We start from the raw sequence: 17361 nt of genomic DNA on the forward strand, positions 1-17361 counted from the left end.
TGGCGCTTTTCCTGAATTCGACACAAAACCTCAGATCATGCAGTTGATAAGACTCCCAAGTTTCATTTCACTAAATCAAAATATTCTGATCCAAATTTTGGTCAGCATCATCTTATTATATCTTAACAAATACGAACATCAGAATTCTGTTCAGTCATTTCTGTGCGGCTCAGTCCAGCGATCATCTGATCCAACTTGGTAAGAATTGCACAAAATTTTGGAAATGCAGAATGCTTAACACTTTTCAAAGTGGTGACCGCTGTAGTGGGCAGTCTTCATGCAACCTACGGCATGTGATCACCATAAGGAGAGTAGTCTCAGCCTCAGACGTCATGCCCACAGCACACTGGTTTCTGCCATCAGTCTCAAGCTTTTTAACAAATACGAACATCAGAATTCTGTTCAGTCATTTCTGTGCGGCTCAGTCCAGCAATCATCTGATCCAACTTGGTAAGAATTGCACAAAATTTTGGAAATGCAGAATGCTTAACACTTTTCAAAGTGGTGACCGCTGTAGTGGGCAGTCTTCATGCAACCTACGGCATGTGATCACCATAAGGAGAGTAGTCTCAGCCTCAGACGTCATGCCCACAGCACACTGGTTTCTGCCATCAGTCTCAAGGTCTGGCTGTGTGAGACTATGAGTAGAGTAATCTGGTGAACTATTTTATTATTATTATTGAACTGGTGATGGCGCTATGGAACTGGTTCTATAGACCCCAAAGTTGGTCAGATTACTATTCAGGACCACCACTATAAGTGTGCCAATTTTCATTATTTTCCTACTTACAGTTCATAAGGCTGCCCATAGACTCCCATTGGGGAAGAAGAAAACCAACAACTACAAAAGCGCTACTGCACCTTCAGTGGTTGGCTCTATTACACATACCTTCTGTTAATAGAACATACTATCAATTAAAGCTGACAAAACCAAAGACTGGCTTCATTTATATAAATTCACAAACAAAAAAAGTGTCTGGTTGCATTAAATTCTTAGACAAGTCAGATTTAGAATTCTTTTAATTGACTGTTCACATGGATCAGAACAAATGCTAACATTAACCTCATAAGCAATGTGTAATACAAATTCTTGCTTCATATATATCTCAACATCAACTGTTAACAGAATGAGAAAGAATTAATTGCATTTACAATTTTATTTTATTTGTTTTTAGCTTTTCTCTTCAGATCACGTGCTGTGACCTTTGGTATTTTCTTGGTCAGTTTTGTGCCTTTTAGTGTTTTCTTTAGTCCTTTGCCAGCAGCAGGCTTGGGTACTTTTTTCAGTCCTTTTTTAGATATGATCTGCCAAAACATAATAAAGATTTTATTTAAACACAGAACACCATTATGACATTACCACACCAATGCAGTGTAAATATTGGTTTTATTAACTGTCCCTTGTGAGACGGACAGACACTGACCTCCAGTTTTGGCTTTTTGGTTGGTGTCTCGATTGGCACCAGCTGTGGTATTTCCTCCTCTTCATTGTCTTTTTCTTCCTCGGTTTCTTTTGTTATCACCTCTGACACTTCTGTTTTATCGTTTTCTCTCTTCCTCTTTTGTGCTCCCTAAAAATTAAAGGGTAAAACTAATGACTTCTCATTTTACAAAAAACTATTTTTGGCCACATAGGTTTTGCATTTGTTAAGCAACTTCACCTTTGTTAAATGGGCTTTCTTACGGGCCTCCTCCACCAATGCGAGATGACTCAGGTCAGAGGTGTAGATGGGCAGCGCAACTGAGGTCTGACTCTTCAAATGGATGATTTTTATGTTTTTTCCTGTCTGAGAGGGAAACATAGATTAGAGGTTGTAGGTCAAAACTTGAGGAACAGAAACAGAAATCATCCTGTTAAAAACACATGAATAGGCAAAGAAAATAATGAATACCAAATGATACTGCACAAAAGAGGGCTGGTTACAAAAGACTCTTACTCACCTTTGCCAACTTTGCTGAGATGGTGGAAACCGCTGTCATCACATTCTCAACCACCTCATCTGCTGTCATGCCTGAATGTGCTACACGTACCATGCTGTAGTGATAAACCACACAATTTAACATGTCAAACATTTAAATATATATATATACTCATGTATCACAGTTTGTAGGGACAAGTTCCAACAGATGAGGAGACCTGTCTGGATACACTATGAGTTACTATCGCACTGTTTTAACCCACTTCCAGCTGTGATGGAGCAGGAAATGGTTTGCTGTAGTGCTTCTACCTACTGTACAACAAAAAAAATAATGTTCATACCAACAAGAGCCTTTATTTGAGACAGTGAGTGTGGTGCCCTGAATGAGGCGCTTCATGTCTCTGGCTAGATGTTTACTCTCCAGATCCACTGACAGAGGAGCCCTGAGACAGAGAAAGAATTTAAATCAATGTCATTAACAATGACTGACAACCCCGATAGATACTGAAAATCTGCACGAATAAACACTTTCAAAGCACCTTTTCTACAAGTCTAAAGATGTGATCACATTGCCGAAATTTCACAGGCATAAAAAATAGACCATTGTCTATTGTCAATAGTGTAGCGATGTATGAAGCGAAGTTCACACAGAAGTCACTTTCAAACCCAGTAGCTGTGGTCAACATGGCTAATCCGTGTGGCCAACTTGAACCTGCTGCAAAATCTGTGTGGGGAATCTGCATCTTTCGCCCTCACGTGAAATTACAGATCTTAAGGGGTTCCTTCGCAGATTTTAAACACTGAAGAACAGTAAATGTGACCACACTTTTATCACTCGTTTGTTTTCCTTTTAGAAATAAAGTGGTGGGCTTAACATGGACAGTTTTTATATGTATGAACTTTAGATTTATATTATACAGTGGGGAAAAAAAGTATTTAGTCAGCCACCAATTGTGCAAGTTCTCCCACTTAAAAAGATGAGAGAGGCCTGTAATTTTCATCATAGGTATAGCTCAACTATGAGGGACAAAATGAGAAAAAAAATTCCAGAAAATCACATTGTAGGATTTTTAAAGAATTTATTTGCAAATTATGGTGGAAAATAAGTATTTGGTCAATAACAAAATTTCATCTCAATACTTTGTTATATACCCTTTGTTTGTCCTACTTTTCAAAGCTCCAGGTGAGTGCAATTATTATTTTTAAATCTTGATGCTTTTTCATAACTGCATAATGTTCATTATTGTTCATTTAAAGGGATAGTTCACCCAAAAATGAAAATTACCCCATGAAGTACTCACCCTCAATGCATCCTAGGAGTATATGACTTTCTTCTTTCAGACGAATGCAATTGGAGTTATATAAAAAAAAAAATGTAGGCATAGTGTAAACGCTGGTGAAAATATGCTAGTGAACACGCATACAACAGTTAACGGAAGCTTAAGATTACGGTTTATAAAAGTTTTAAATATGGGTATTTTTCTTACAAAAACTCATCGATTCACTTCAGGAGGTCTTTATTCACCCCCCGGTGCCATGTGTGACACTTTTTATGATGGATGGATAAACTTTATTGGACTTCTATTAGACTATTGAAAATCACCCATTCATTGCCAGCATAAAGCTTGGAAGAGTCAGGACATTTTTAAATATGAATCGGATTATTCAGTGTATATTTGAAGAAAGTCATATGCATCTAGCGTCATGGGGTAATTTAAATTTTTGGTTGAACTATCCCTTTAAGATAAATGACGTAAGATTTGAATATATGCATTAGTACTAGGGCTGCAACAAACGATTATTTTGATAATCGATTACTCTAACTATTATTAGACCGATTAATCATCGATTATTTCACTGGTTAATCAGTAGACTTTGATTATTCAGCTTTTGCAATTAGTTAAAATATCGAGTTATACATATTCTAACAAATAAAATAATTGGTGCTTTTCCACTGCGTGGTACGACTCGGCTCGGTACGGTTCAGTACGGTACGGCTCGGTTTGCGTTTCCACTGCAGTTTAGTATCGCTTTAGAATGGGCGGGATTATGCACATGTCGTTATAGATAATCACTTCAGCTTTTGACAGTCATATTATGTAATTACAATTGTATAATTAATTTATACAAATAAATATATTTGGCACACAAAATGAGATGACAGACAGAGAAACTCATTCACAATTTAATTAGCTATATGAAAAAGTAACTGAATGACACATCATTCTGGCTAACATCTCCTTTTGCAAGCCATATGGATAAGAAACAAAAAGGTAAGAGATAAGACTTTATTTTTGGATAAACTATTTTATTCACAACAATCCCTCTTAAAATACCTTATAGGGTTATGATAATCAAAACAGTCCTGAGCTAGATCAAGCTTTGATCTCTGCAAACCAAACGATCACTTTAATTAAATAAAAAATGTTCCCACTAATAAAAATATTTTGATCATTAGCTAGCTCCACACTGGAGAGCTGCTTTATAACAGAAAATAAACTTGTAATTAGGCCTGTCGCGATAATTAAATAACCGTCTAATCGCGATTATTTGATCTAAACAACCGCGATTGTGCTTTTTATACAGCACAAGGGGGAGTCATAAACCAAAAGAAACAGAAGAGCACCAGTTTGCTTTTCATGCACTGTATAGTCTATATCATCTGAAGCCATTCCATATCTTTATGTGAGGGACAGAATTATATTTACATTGTTAAATTTAAGTTTACAGAAATTGATCTTCCTTCTGCTGCAGATGTCAGTTATTCTCCGCTCAGCATTCAAACAGCAGGTCACATTCAGTTATGACAGTCAGCACGGCAAAACTCTCTCTCCAAAATTATATATTCCCATTATAATACTTGGTGTAGATAAAGGTCTGGGGATTCACATAAAATGACATCCTGGCCGGGATTTCTATATTGCCTAAAATATCTAGGAAATCCTGGCCAGGACGCGTCCTGGGAAAATGGCATGGAAGGTCACCCTAATTTTGTTAGAATACAAATAGTTAACAGAATAAACACGTTTAAATTGTATAATGTGCACCAAAGATTTTTTTTTGCCCAAATGTTCACACAAAGAAAGGCGGCGTAACTTTTATTCTCGCTGTAGTATTGTTGTTGTTGCCGCCGCCATCTGAAGCCATTCCATATCTTTATGTGAGGGACAGAATTATATTTACATTGTTAAATTTAAGTTTACAGAAATTGATCTTCCTTCTGCTGCAGATGTCAGTTATTCTCCGCTCAGCATTCAAACAGCAGGTCACATTCAGTTATGACAGTCAGCACGGCAAAACTCTCTCTCCAAAATTATATATTCCCATTATAATACTTGGTGTAGATAAAGGTCTGGGGATTCACATAAAATGACATCCTGGCCGGGATTTCTATATTGCCTAAAATATCTAGGAAATCCTGGCCAGGACGCGTCCTGGGAAAATGGCATGGAAGGTCACCCTAATTTTGTTAGAATACAAATAGTTAACAGAATAAACACGTTTAAATTGTATAATGTGCACCAAAGATTTTTTTTTGCCCAAATGTTCACACAAAGAAAGGCGGCGTAACTTTTATTCTCGCTGTAGTATTGTTGTTGTTGCCGCCGCCACCATGACGTGAAAGCGAAACTACTTTGTTTGGCCTTCCAAAAGAGGACGATATCGCTTCGTCATGCCTGGAAAATGCAGACATGGTTTTATGTTTACGCGGTGCGATGCAACGTGTAAAAAAGACAGTACCAGTCATTATAATCCATAATTATGTTCCCACTAGATGCAACGAATGCCTCGTTTATAATGGGTTTTCATGTTTTTGAATCATCGCTCCGGCCTGACAGGGCATCATCACAGTATGGTAAGGGGCGTAACATTTCCGTCACATGCTTGAGGTATTCAGCCAATCATAACGCACTGGATAGCTGGCCAATCACAGAACACCTTGCTTTTCAGACCGATGAGCTTTGTAAAAATCGACGCGTTTCAGAATGGTGGGGCATAGAGGAGAAACAATAATGTACAGTATGTGGAAAATGCGTTTTTTGAACCTTAAACCGCATAAACATTTCATTACACCAAATAATGTTCTTTTTAGCAACATCATATGACCCCTTTAAGATATTGTTCTTTCTGCTAAATTATACAGTCAGCTAGTTTAATTTCATAGTTTATATATTTTTATTCAAATGTAGTTCTTCTCTGTAATGAGGAAGTGAGTATTTAGTGGATTATGTTAAACAAATGGTTTAAAAAAAAAAAAAAGTGACCATTAGTTCCACAAACACAGTATTGATATTCTATATCTTTCTGCTAAATTATACAGTCAGCTAGTTTAATTTCATAGCTTATATATTTTTATTCAAATGTAGTTCTTCTCTGTAATGAGGAAGTGAGTATTTAGTGGATTATGTTAAACAAATGGTTTAAAAAAAAAAAAAAAAGTGACCATTAGTTCCACAAACACAGTATTGATATTCTATAGTGGTGTAGAAAAAAAAAATAGTGTTGGATATTGGCAGATTATTAGAATTTGGAACACTCCATGTAATCTTACACTGCAAAAATAATAACTCAAAAAAGATTAAAAGATAACATCATAATTATTTACTGAACCCTTAAATTAATCACAATTATATAATGAAAGCCATAAAAAAAAAAACACAATTAATCGTGATAATCGGCATAACCGACAATAACCGTGACTATTTTTAGACAATTAATCGTCAGCCAAATTTCATAATCGTGACAGCCCTAGTTGTAATTCTAACTAAAAGTAACACGGTCTTTTTCATGTTTAATACTGTAAAGCTGTTTGATTTAAGGCTAACGTTATCTATTGTACAAAGTACTACATAATTGAACGTGACATTACTGGACTTTACTGGAGTAACTTACCGAACTGCAGAGCTCGTGCAAACATCCACATCGCGGTGATCAGATGATTTCTTAACTGCTGCTTTCTCACCGCTGTCAGTTTTTGTTGTGTTTATTTCATTATTGAGATGAAAGCACGCAGCATATATTTACACATTCATCCAAACGCCGCTCAGCAGCTTCAGGTTCGGCTGCGTTTGCGTTGAACTGAAGCACTGTGTCTCCTTGAATTACATCCATGAGTGCCACACTGGTCAAACCGCAGTATTGCTGGCTCTTACATTAGGTCATATGAGATCAAATGACTATTTGACTTTTTTTTTTTGTCGATAATGCCGACTAATCGTTTCAGTCCTAATTCTGCACCAAAGCGTTTGTGCGTCTGTATTTACAGTTAGAAACAAACTTACTTCTTCCTTTCATAGAAATGCTTCCCAATGTGGGAGGGTAACCTGCGGCGGATGCGTGCGTCTGACAGAAACAAATCAAAGTTGCCCAGCAGTTTCCTTTTGGCTTCAAATGGCTTATACTCAGTTTTCAACATCTTGAAAGGAATCACCTAATAAGAGAAAATGTGTTGTAAACATAAGATGACACCATATTTCACAATATCTCATTGTTTCAAAGTTTGTAGAGACAAGCTCCAATAGAAAAGGAGACTCGTCTGGATACACGCTGAATTACTCTAGCACTTTTTAACCCATGACCAGCACTGAGACAGAAGGAAAGGGTTTGCTGAAGTGCATATAAATCTAGTAAACTTATAACAATTAGACAGATGAATTGGTACCTCTATGGCATTTCTGAGCCCTCTCTCTCTGAGTAACTTCTTGTAGAATCTCACTGCCTGTTCGGAGGTCATTTTGGGTTCATCTCTGGTGAAGAGACACACGTCTCCTGAATCTGTCCTCAGCCCATGAGGTAAAGAACTGTGGGGCAAAACACACTTGGTAAGAGCAATAACATACTTAATGAACTTAAGTTTCTCTAAATCGATGATTCTAGATTCATTTCCAATCGAAACACTTACATGCGAATGGTTTGCTCCTTTTTAGGGATTTTCCATTGAGTTAACAGAAGAGAGATGGTCTGCCCATCATTCTCGAAGAGATTTTGGGATGTGGAGCTGCTCTTTATATATGCCCGTAATGCCTGTACAGCTTTCTTTACCTGTAATACATGTTATTAACTAAATGAATGGCTTTTAAACTGCAGTAAGTTAGCTCTAATACCCAAACTCAGAAACATTTTACAAAGACAGCAACCAAAATCATGACTAATACAACTGCATCAGGCACATACATAAAACAAATAATAAAAGCAAAGATAACATAGGTTTTATTTAACTACTTCGAGACTTAGCCAACATGCAGCCTGGTTTGTTACTAGATTTTTACAAGGTTCCCACCCAAACGTAAATATACAAACATATAACAAAATTATTACAACTTAACAAACATTTCTAGTTTACCTGAGACCGATCGAGAGCCAATTCATGTCGTGGGGAGTCCATGCTACACGCGTGTTGAGAAAGCATAAAAGCGCATGCGCATTTCGTAAACGTCGCAAGCACTTTTATTTTGAAAAGAGATTAGGGAACGGTCCGCGTGTCGTCACATCCGGCTTCGATTAGTAGCGTAAAAGACTTTCCGCCTGTATAAATTATCTGTAGCCAATTTTGTCAAGAAAATTAAACTAACTTTGTTGAACTTGACAGTAAACATCAGTATTTCAACGGTCTATTTAGCCTTAGACGATAGCCTACCAAATGTATAATCTTCCATTTTAACGTGAAACATTATGTAAGCGAGGCGATTGTCAGCCTTGCCTGTGTAACTGTATTATTATTGGGTAATTACAGTAAACAGTAATAAGAATAAAGTAAAGTAAGTGCATGAAAGCAATGCTAACGTTATTATTGTTTCATTTGTATAATCTTAACTCGTGGTAAAAAATTTTATGATATATATAACCTTATTGCTCTTTAATGTGATGTTGTTTGTATGCTATTATTGCATTTCTTTAATAAAAAGCTGGTCTGACTATGGAGTATTGTGCATACATAAACAGCATGGCTTGTGCACTCCCATTTAAATCATGAAATATGATTGTAAACTGGGGGTTTGATTAAACAGCTGTGATGAATTGTACATTAGTACTGTAAATCACAACAATCCCGTGCTATGGGCGTTGGCATTCATACAGGTTACAGCCGAATTTTACACAACTATTCGAAGCTTCTGCTTTTCGAAGTGTGAGAAAGATCTATGCTGCATGAAATAGGTAACATTATTTCATTTATCTGCAGCGTTTAAATTGAATAAAGTTGTAAAAAAATTCTGATTTAATATCATACTTTTAGTATTATATTATTTTCGAATATTCATCAAATATTTATTATAATAAATATAAAATGATCATATCTTATTTATTCAAATGAATAGAGACCAGCGTTTTCATTTCTTGCGGACGTTTATAAATATAGAAATATATCAAATTTAAAATGGTCTAAAAGTAAGTGTAAGCAACTTAATAAATGAAATGAAGTAACATTATTAATAATACGGTGTTGCATTCTTCTCTGCCTTAATCATGCCCATTTGGCCTTCCAGCTGGAATTACTCAAATGCAGTGCAGGTTCCAGGGCATTCAACACAAAAACAGCTAAGAGCAAGCATCCATTTTCATTTGAAGTCATTTTAGTGTTTTATTTTTAGGAAGTTTGATGTTTACATCCCCAACAAGAGTGTACAGAATTTACACCAGCTGATATGACAAGTTTGTTTGTTTTTTTAACCACATGGGTGCATCTGTCATTTGTTATGTAATGACATCACAGTAAACAGATTCATCATGTGCATTATTACATCTCTAAATAAGTGTCATTTTATTTGAAGGACCAAGGCCTCTTTTACGACCTGATCTTGACAAGTATGACTCTTGCAGGACTTGCCAGGTAAAGAGCAAGGGTACTGGCAAGCTTAGACCCTGTATGGACCCCTTTCATGCCATAACGAAACAGTCAGCAGTCTCTAACTGCCCAGATGATGTTATTGTAAAGTGATATGCAATCAGAGACCCTGCATTCTTATAAGGGGAAATGATCCGAGTGTTATGTTTGAATGGGGCACACAGTAATGGCATTAACCTTTCAAAGAGGTGACCCCAAGACTCCCTCTCTCATATTTTAACATAAAATTAAAAAGCAGACAGCTTAAAAGAAAATTGCATCCATTTTAAGATTATGTACCAGTGGAGAGAACCTGGCTTTAACAATTGGGCTACATGAGTGGCATAGCTGAGCTCTCAATATGAGAAAGCTGTCACACTGAGCTTGTCTTTCTATATTAATGTTCTTCCTAAAATTGATACTGTCACTTTGATAATGTCCTTTTTCCAAAGTAATTTTCTTAGACTGATCCACAGTGGGATCACTGCATCCTCCTCAATCCCAGAGTGCACCAGGGAAGTCCTTCTATCCGCATTTAGTCCTTCTCAGGTACCAACTTCAGCACCTTGCCAATTGCGATCGTCTTACCTAAAAAAATAACATAAAACATCTTCAATTTTAGTATTTAGATAGAATATTAAATCTATCATTGGACTTCTGAAAATTTGATATTTGAATTATCATATTAGATTTGCCTAATATCCTACCCTCATCTCTTAAGGTGAAACGTCCCATCTGAGGGAAGTCTTTAAAAGTCTCTAAGCAGATCGTTCCTGTGGCCCTAAGACGGGCGATGCATACTTGGTCTTGTTTGACGAAGCGTGGGCGAGTCTTGCTCTTGTCTCCTGTCTTCTTGTCCACCAGACAGATTAACGCCTAATTGTGGAGGTTTTTAGGAACATGACAGTTAAATATTTTAGGCTACCAAACCATTGAGATCTGTTTTTACACCTTTTATGTCTGAATGTTTTAGGAGTGCACACAAAATAACTTACTGTTATCTGCACTTCTTCTATGCAGGTATGGATGTGTAGTACTGCATTGTAACCTGGGCATATAATGGATTTGTGCTCAATAATGACAATCTGTGAACAAGAACGAAGAAAAAAGCCATTAGGTCATGCTTAAAAAATGACTAAATGAAATAACTAAACAAAATATTCTCCCAGTGTTGAAATCCTTACCTGGGCATCAAAAGTGCGCCCTGAGTGGCAGAGGTTCTCAGCATTGCATAGGATAAAGCCTGGGAGAATCTCTTCCTCCTCAATGCCTTTGAGCCGGAGCTTCAGGTTTTCACCAGGTCCAGCGTAGTCCGTCTCCACATCATCAGAGAGAAGGCTCAACACTTCCACCGTGTGCTGGGAAATCAGAACAAACAATGTTTCAGACGTTGAATGTGAAAATGCAAGATAATGGCTAAGATTCATGATGGTTGTGATAAAAACAAACTGTATTTGTACATACTATTGTTTGGTACAGTCTTACCCTATTTGGCATCATAGTAAGTTGTTGAGCTTTCATGATACTTCCAGATTCCAGTTTTCCAAGCACCACGGTGCCCATGTCCTACACAAAAGATTATAAAGGGGCATTATGGACTCTATCTGCCGATATTAGAGTTTTTTTTTTTTAATTGATCAGTATCGGGCAATATTAATTTTGCTTGCACCTTTGCCATCATTTAGCACTCACTTAAAGTTCATCATTATTTTACTATAAATATTACTGTTGTGATGCCTAAATTCACTTGTAGCATTTAAAAAAAAATTTCATTTAGACAAATAGTATACAATTTTAATACTAACCAATATCAATACCAATATCTCATGACAATGTAACTATTTTACATACATACATTTGTATGATTAATTATAAAAATGCAATGTACAATTATAACACTATACTTTGTGTTTTCTTACCTTAGCATTAAATCACAGAAACTACTTTTACTATTGGGGTCAATGGGAATGCAGAAATTATATTTGTTGTACTTTGTGTTCACCATCATAGAAGTTTAGCCAACTATGACGACTTTGAAATGTAAAACAAGTTACAAACTACCTTAAGAGTGTGTTGGTTTATCAGTCAGAACTGTAATAATGGTGCGTATTATTTTTAACATTGGTACATTAAAAAAAAATGTTAGCTATCAAAGTTGGGGGGGGGACCATCTTTTTGGGTGTCAAAAGCTTATCTGAAGAACTTTCTCTCCAATTACTGACACTTCAATCTTATGGTAACTCCCAGCTCTAACAAGGCAACTAAACAAGGCTTTAAATAACTTAATGAACTTAATCTCATTACATGTGCTGAACACAGGACCTAGTTTAGCTTATTGGTTTCATAATACCTCACACCGCTGAGAAAACAGTTTCCTTCTTCCATTATACTAGATAGTTTCCTGCCAAAACACTCCCTCATGCTGTGGTATTAAAATAATTGGAAATCATCAGCAGAAACTGAGACAATAGCAGTATTTGGAGCAGTAAGACACTCTTGACAGACACTCAGCATATTATTCCAGAGCAACAGATGCGGTTTTGAGGAGCATGTGGCTTATGCAAATGTACTTAGTGAGATTGCGTTTAACTGTTCTAGCATCTGTCAGCATTACAAAGTCATTAAACCTGACATCAAATGTTAAGATAACAATACCATCTTTCATTTACCTTGTATTTATCCACAATAGCCAATCGGATGGGACCATCAAGTGATCTGTTGAAGTTTGGCATGCTGTCCAGATGTGGAATGAACGGTAATCCCCTATACAAGTTCAGAGTTGAAATAAATTGCCAATTGTCACTTTCACCTTCATATATTGACGCCAGCCTGAAAAATGGCATGCTATACAGTACTTACGTGTACCAAGGGCACAGCTCGGAAGATTCTTTCAGGTTGGCTCCAGTCATTCCAGAGCAGGGCATGAAGTGAATGTCTTTCTTTGGATTAAAGCCCACCTTCTTCAGAAATGGCACTAACTTCTCTTTACATTCCTCGTATCTGTGGGAAAATGTGTACTAATTGGTAAAAGAAGGACAAGATACAAGAATAAAAACGTTAGAAATCTACTTTATTCACCTATCCAAACTCCAGTTCACAGTGGGATCGTCCATTTTGTTGATGAGGACTATCAGATGTTTGACTCCAGCTGTTTTGGCCAGCATGGCGTGCTCCCTTGTCTGACCTCCCTTTTCAAAACCGGTCTCAAACTCGCCCTTTCTGGCAGAGATGACCTGAAGAAAAGCAATGTTTTCTTAAATGTCTGTCAATAAATCTAGACAAAATGAAGTCAAGACCTGTTAATTTATTTATTTAGTTTAACATATATCTACACTACCATTCAAAAGTTTGGGGTTGTTAAAAAATAATTTAATGTTTTTGAAAATAGTCTCTTATTCTCATCATGGCTGCATTTATATTATCAAAAAATACAGTAAAAACAGCAATATTGTGAACAATATTACAATTTAAAATAACTGTTATTTAATATATTTTTTAATGTAACTTATTCTTGTTATGGCAAAGCTGAATTTTCAAAAGCCATTACTACAGCGCTTAATATTTTTGTAGAAACATTTTGTGATACATTATTATTAAGGATTCTTTAAAAAACAGCTTAGCTACAGAGCTATAAGCAATAATCAGTCCTGCTGTTTCAAGAGGAACTCACCAGCACTGCCAAGTCAGCTTGGGATGCCCCTCCAATCATGTTGGGTACAAAGCTTTTATGGCCTGGGGCATCAAGAATAGTAAAGTGCTTTTTCTCAGTTTCAAAGTAAGCTCTTCCAACTTCTACTGTTTTCCCCTTGTCTCTTTCCTCTTGGTTTGTGTCTAGAGCCCAGGAAAGATACCTGCAGGGACAAACAGACATATGAGATGTCATTTCAACCCAGTCTTCATCATGAGAGCAAACATTTCACTCAAAAAGACATGAATATTTGATGTGCTCACACAGACATCTAAGACTGACTATGCCATAAGGTTTTCTTATCGTAGACAAAGCTTTTTAGCCAGACTTCATGTTAATCAGACTTCAAGACATTTATAATGTTACAAAAGATATCTAATTCAAATAACTGCTGTTCTTTCCAACTGTGACACTGAGGACTGGAGTAAAAAAGGCTGCTGAAAATTCAGCTTTGCCACCACAGGAATCAATTACATTTCAAATTATATAAAAATAGAAAACAGTTCTTTTAAAATTGAATAATATTTCACAATATTACTGTTCTTACTGTATTTTTGATCAAATAAATACAGCCTTGGTGAGCATAAGAAACTTAATGAGACCATACTTTTCATAGTCAGTAGTGTATGAAAAGACATTAATAACAATGTCCGTTTACCAAGTCTCTCTATTCTTCTCTTTCGCCTCCCGTTCATATTTCTCCAGCGTCCGTTTTTCCACCATACCTGTTAGATACCTTAATGAAAAACAATTAAATACGTATGTGTTATAATCATATATCATAATGTATAACAGGACGTTAGGTCAGTCGAGGCTTTATTATAAAAAAATCATGGTTGACTCACATAATCTGTCCACCAATTGTAGACTTGCCTGCATCTGTACAAAAAAATATATATAAATCAGGCAATAAAATCAATCAATCAAATAAATAAATTATTCTGGATATAATGCTTGCGAGATAAGCAAGCGTTGTTACAAAGAAAATATAAAACTGTATATTCCGACACTAAATGATATTCTAACTATGTTAACATACCCACATGTCCAATGAACACTACATTCACGTGTTCTTTCTTAGGGGCGTCTGGTGGAGGAGGAGGCAGCTTGGGAGTCGGCATCTCCTCATCCTCCTCCATCATTTCATCCTGTGCCTCATCCCCACAAAATCCTGTGTCCGCCGGGGATCCCCCTCCTGGTTCCTCCTCATCCGGCTCACCTTTCTGCTCCCACGTCTCCACTGCACTGGCATCTGTCTCTCCATTCTCCACTGTAGCTGCAGGGACAGTCACATGAACATGTTTGTGTTTAATGGATGCAGGATTCAAGCTTAAGATTTACTAAAACACTGACCTGTTCGTGGAAAATACAGAAACAAGCCAACATACAAGCCATACTGAAATGATTCAGTATCTAACACAGTCCTTTAATCATAACCAGTGTTATTTCAGTTGTGTCCGCTCAGCTGTTTAGTAAAACAATGTCATTTAGCTACATCTCGGGAAATGTTTCTAAAAATGTAAATGCTTCTTATTCTAAAAACAGCGAAGGACCTCCTGAACTTGAAGACAAGCAAACAAAAGAGACTATATGGCAGGGTTGCCAGGTTTTCACAAGAAAACCCGCCCAATCGCTACTCAAAACTAGCCCAATCACGTTTCGAGGGGGTCCCCAGTTAATAGTTAAAAATCGCGTTCCGGGGGTAAAATACACGTTATTTAGTGGGGTTCCCCTGCTAAAATTCGCATTCCAGGGGATAAATATAATTTTTGGTGTCGCTTCAACCCCCGGACATGAAAAACAACCCGCAGCAACAACCTGTGTTAAATTTACTTGGCAACACTGCTGTACGGGCTAGTAAAGGATTATTCACTATAAATTGAAATATTTCTCATCATTTACTCCTAATTCATGATGATTTGTTTAAAACCCATATGACATTTCACAGAACACGAAAGGAGACATTTTGAAGAGTGTTTATATACAGGACAAAAATAAATATTTTGTCATCATTTACTCAACCTCATGTCATTCCAATATTTCAATATATGACTTTCTTTCTTCTGTGAAACATAAAGGAAGATTTTGAAAAATGTCTCTGTGTTTTTTGTCCATATAATTGAAGTCAATGGGTTCCAATTTTGTGTTTGTTAAGTTCTTCAAAATGTCTTCCTTGGTGTTAAGAAGAAGAAATACATGCAGGTTTGGAATCAGGGTGAGTATATGATGACACAATTTTTGGGTGTTTAAGGGTGTTTATCCCTTTAAGAATGCCAAAAAAGGAAGAAATCAATTATCAATGTATTCATTTTAAAATGAAAATGTAAATAAAGCATTTTTCCAATTGGCAAATAAATAGACAAATCTAAAACTGTTTATTTAATTCACATTTAAAACCATTTTTAAATGCAACAATTAACTGAAATTGTATGGACTACTTATTGTAGGAAACATATATGGTGCTTTTGCATCCTTTTTTGAAGCATGAAAGCTTCATTCACCTTTCATTGCAGTTCATGTAAAAGAGTGACCAGCACAGGGTGTCTCCTTTTCGGGTTCCAAAGAAGAAAATGAGTCATATGGGTGTGAAACATCATGAAGGTGAGTAAAAGATTGAAGAAATTTTAATTTCTGGGTGGACTATAAGCCAATAGTTCTCGACCAGTGGGCCGGGGTCCACTAGGTGGCATCGAAAAACTTAAATAAAAATATTTAAATGAACTTATATTAAAGGGGTCATATGATGTGGCTAAAAAGAACATTATTTTGTGTATTTGGTGTAATGAAATGTGTTTATGCGGTTTAAGGTTCAAAAAACATTATTTTCCATATGTCTGAAAAGCAAGGTGTGCTCTGACTGGCCAGCTATCCAGTGCGTTGTGATTGGCCGAATACCTCAAGAGTGTGATGGAAATGTTACGCCCCTGTGATGCCATGTCCCGGCCGGAGCAATGAGACAAAAACATTAAAACCCATTATAAACTAGGCATTTGTTGCATCCAGTGGGGACATAATTACAGATTATAATGACTTGTACTGTCTTTTTACGAGTTGCGTTGCATATTGCACCGCGTAAACATAAAACCATGTCTGTATTTGTGATCGGAGAAATGACAAACAACATGCGCTACTCTACACTGCTCAAAACTCTAGTTTGAATCGTCAGTGGCAAATTCTTTATATATAAAAAACGTACTTGCAGTCTGTGAGTCAGAACAACCGGCATTGTGGTCTACTCTACCAGGATCAGGAAACAGTCCTCCATAAAATGTGCTGCACACTATTTGGGTTGAAGTGTTCTGGAACAGTGTTGTAAATACAACTTAACCACTGATTTCTAGTCGTGTCCTCTTTTAGAAGGCTAAACAAAGTAGTTTCGCTTTCACAACGAAACACAGCGTCACACACGGCGGGCTAGAGTGAGCGGAGGCGGGCGGGCTTGAGAATGGCGCGGCAGGCGGGCTTGTGGCAACCACATATGACGACCCCGGGCTGGACCCCGGGCTCGTCCACGGTGAAAGCCGATCCGGCGATCCACAGCGCGAAGTTGATGTATTTCCTCAGCGACCATCACGGATCAGCTCCAGGCATGACGAAGCGGATATCGTCCCCTTTTGGAAGGCCAACCAAAGTAGTTTAGCTTTCACAACGAAACACAGCACCTTCATGACATGGCGGCGGCAGCAACAACAATACTACAGCGAAAATAAAATTTACGCCTTCTTTCTTTGCGTGTACATTTGGGCGGCCTTATGCAAATCTTCCCACATCGTGACGTAGACATGTTAGGGCGTGTTAGAACGAGCCGTTTTAGGTAGGCGTGGTTGACACTTAATTTTTATAAAGAATATCTCTTTGGATTTGAGACTTTAGTCTTTGCAACTTTACAGATCTTCTTTATGCACCAAGAGCTTGTAACACTCCAAAGAGAA

At 37.0% G+C, this 17361-nt stretch overlaps 2 protein-coding genes across 2 annotated transcripts in view; both read right to left on the reverse strand.

Moving 5' to 3' along the window:
• Positions 1-1003: 1003 nt before the first annotated feature.
• Positions 1004-8341, reverse strand: LOC107554037 (ribosomal L1 domain-containing protein 1-like). The gene is made up of 9 exons (XM_016236401.1): positions 8263-8341; positions 7822-7961; positions 7582-7720; positions 7202-7350; positions 2261-2362; positions 1942-2035; positions 1662-1787; positions 1425-1571; positions 1004-1305 (listed from the first exon to the last, which is right to left on the reverse strand). Exons 1-9 carry the CDS (start codon positions 8326-8328, stop codon positions 1162-1164), a joined length of 1107 nt encoding a protein of 368 aa, XP_016091887.1. The 5' UTR covers positions 8329-8341; the 3' UTR covers positions 1004-1161.
• A 1143-nt stretch (positions 8342-9484) lies between these two features.
• gspt1 (G1 to S phase transition 1) overlaps positions 9485-17361 on the reverse strand; it is a 10941-nt gene continuing 3064 nt past the window's right edge. The window contains exons 3-14 of the mRNA XM_016236407.1: positions 14469-14705; positions 14275-14308; positions 14088-14165; positions 13412-13592; positions 12820-12974; positions 12601-12741; positions 12411-12504; positions 11227-11307; positions 10926-11099; positions 10737-10826; positions 10449-10617; positions 9485-10329 (exon numbers count right to left, since the gene is read on the reverse strand). Of these exons, the coding sequence (XP_016091893.1) occupies positions 10277-10329; positions 10449-10617; positions 10737-10826; positions 10926-11099; positions 11227-11307; positions 12411-12504; positions 12601-12741; positions 12820-12974; positions 13412-13592; positions 14088-14165; positions 14275-14308; positions 14469-14705 (1487 nt within the window). The 3' untranslated portion in view covers positions 9485-10276. The remainder of the gene's footprint in view (positions 10330-10448; positions 10618-10736; positions 10827-10925; positions 11100-11226; positions 11308-12410; positions 12505-12600; positions 12742-12819; positions 12975-13411; positions 13593-14087; positions 14166-14274; positions 14309-14468; positions 14706-17361) is intronic.

This window comes from Sinocyclocheilus grahami, unplaced genomic scaffold (assembly GCF_001515645.1).
Source record: "Sinocyclocheilus grahami isolate Dianchi unplaced genomic scaffold, SAMN03320097.WGS_v1.1 scaffold490.1, whole genome shotgun sequence".
NCBI lineage: Eukaryota > Metazoa > Chordata > Actinopteri > Cypriniformes > Cyprinidae > Sinocyclocheilus > Sinocyclocheilus grahami.

Coding starts and splice junctions, on each gene's coding strand:
- LOC107554037 (XM_016236401.1), bottom strand. CDS start 8,328: ATGCTTTCTCAACACGCGTGTAGCATGGACTCCCCACGACATGAATTG. Junction 7,721..7,821: donor AAGGAGCAAACCATTCGCAT/GTAAGTGTTTCG, acceptor TTTGCCCCACAG/TTCTTTACCTCATGGGCTGA. Junction 1,572..1,661: donor AGAAAGCCCATTTAACAAAG/GTGAAGTTGCTT, acceptor TTTAATTTTTAG/GGAGCACAAAAGAGGAAGAG.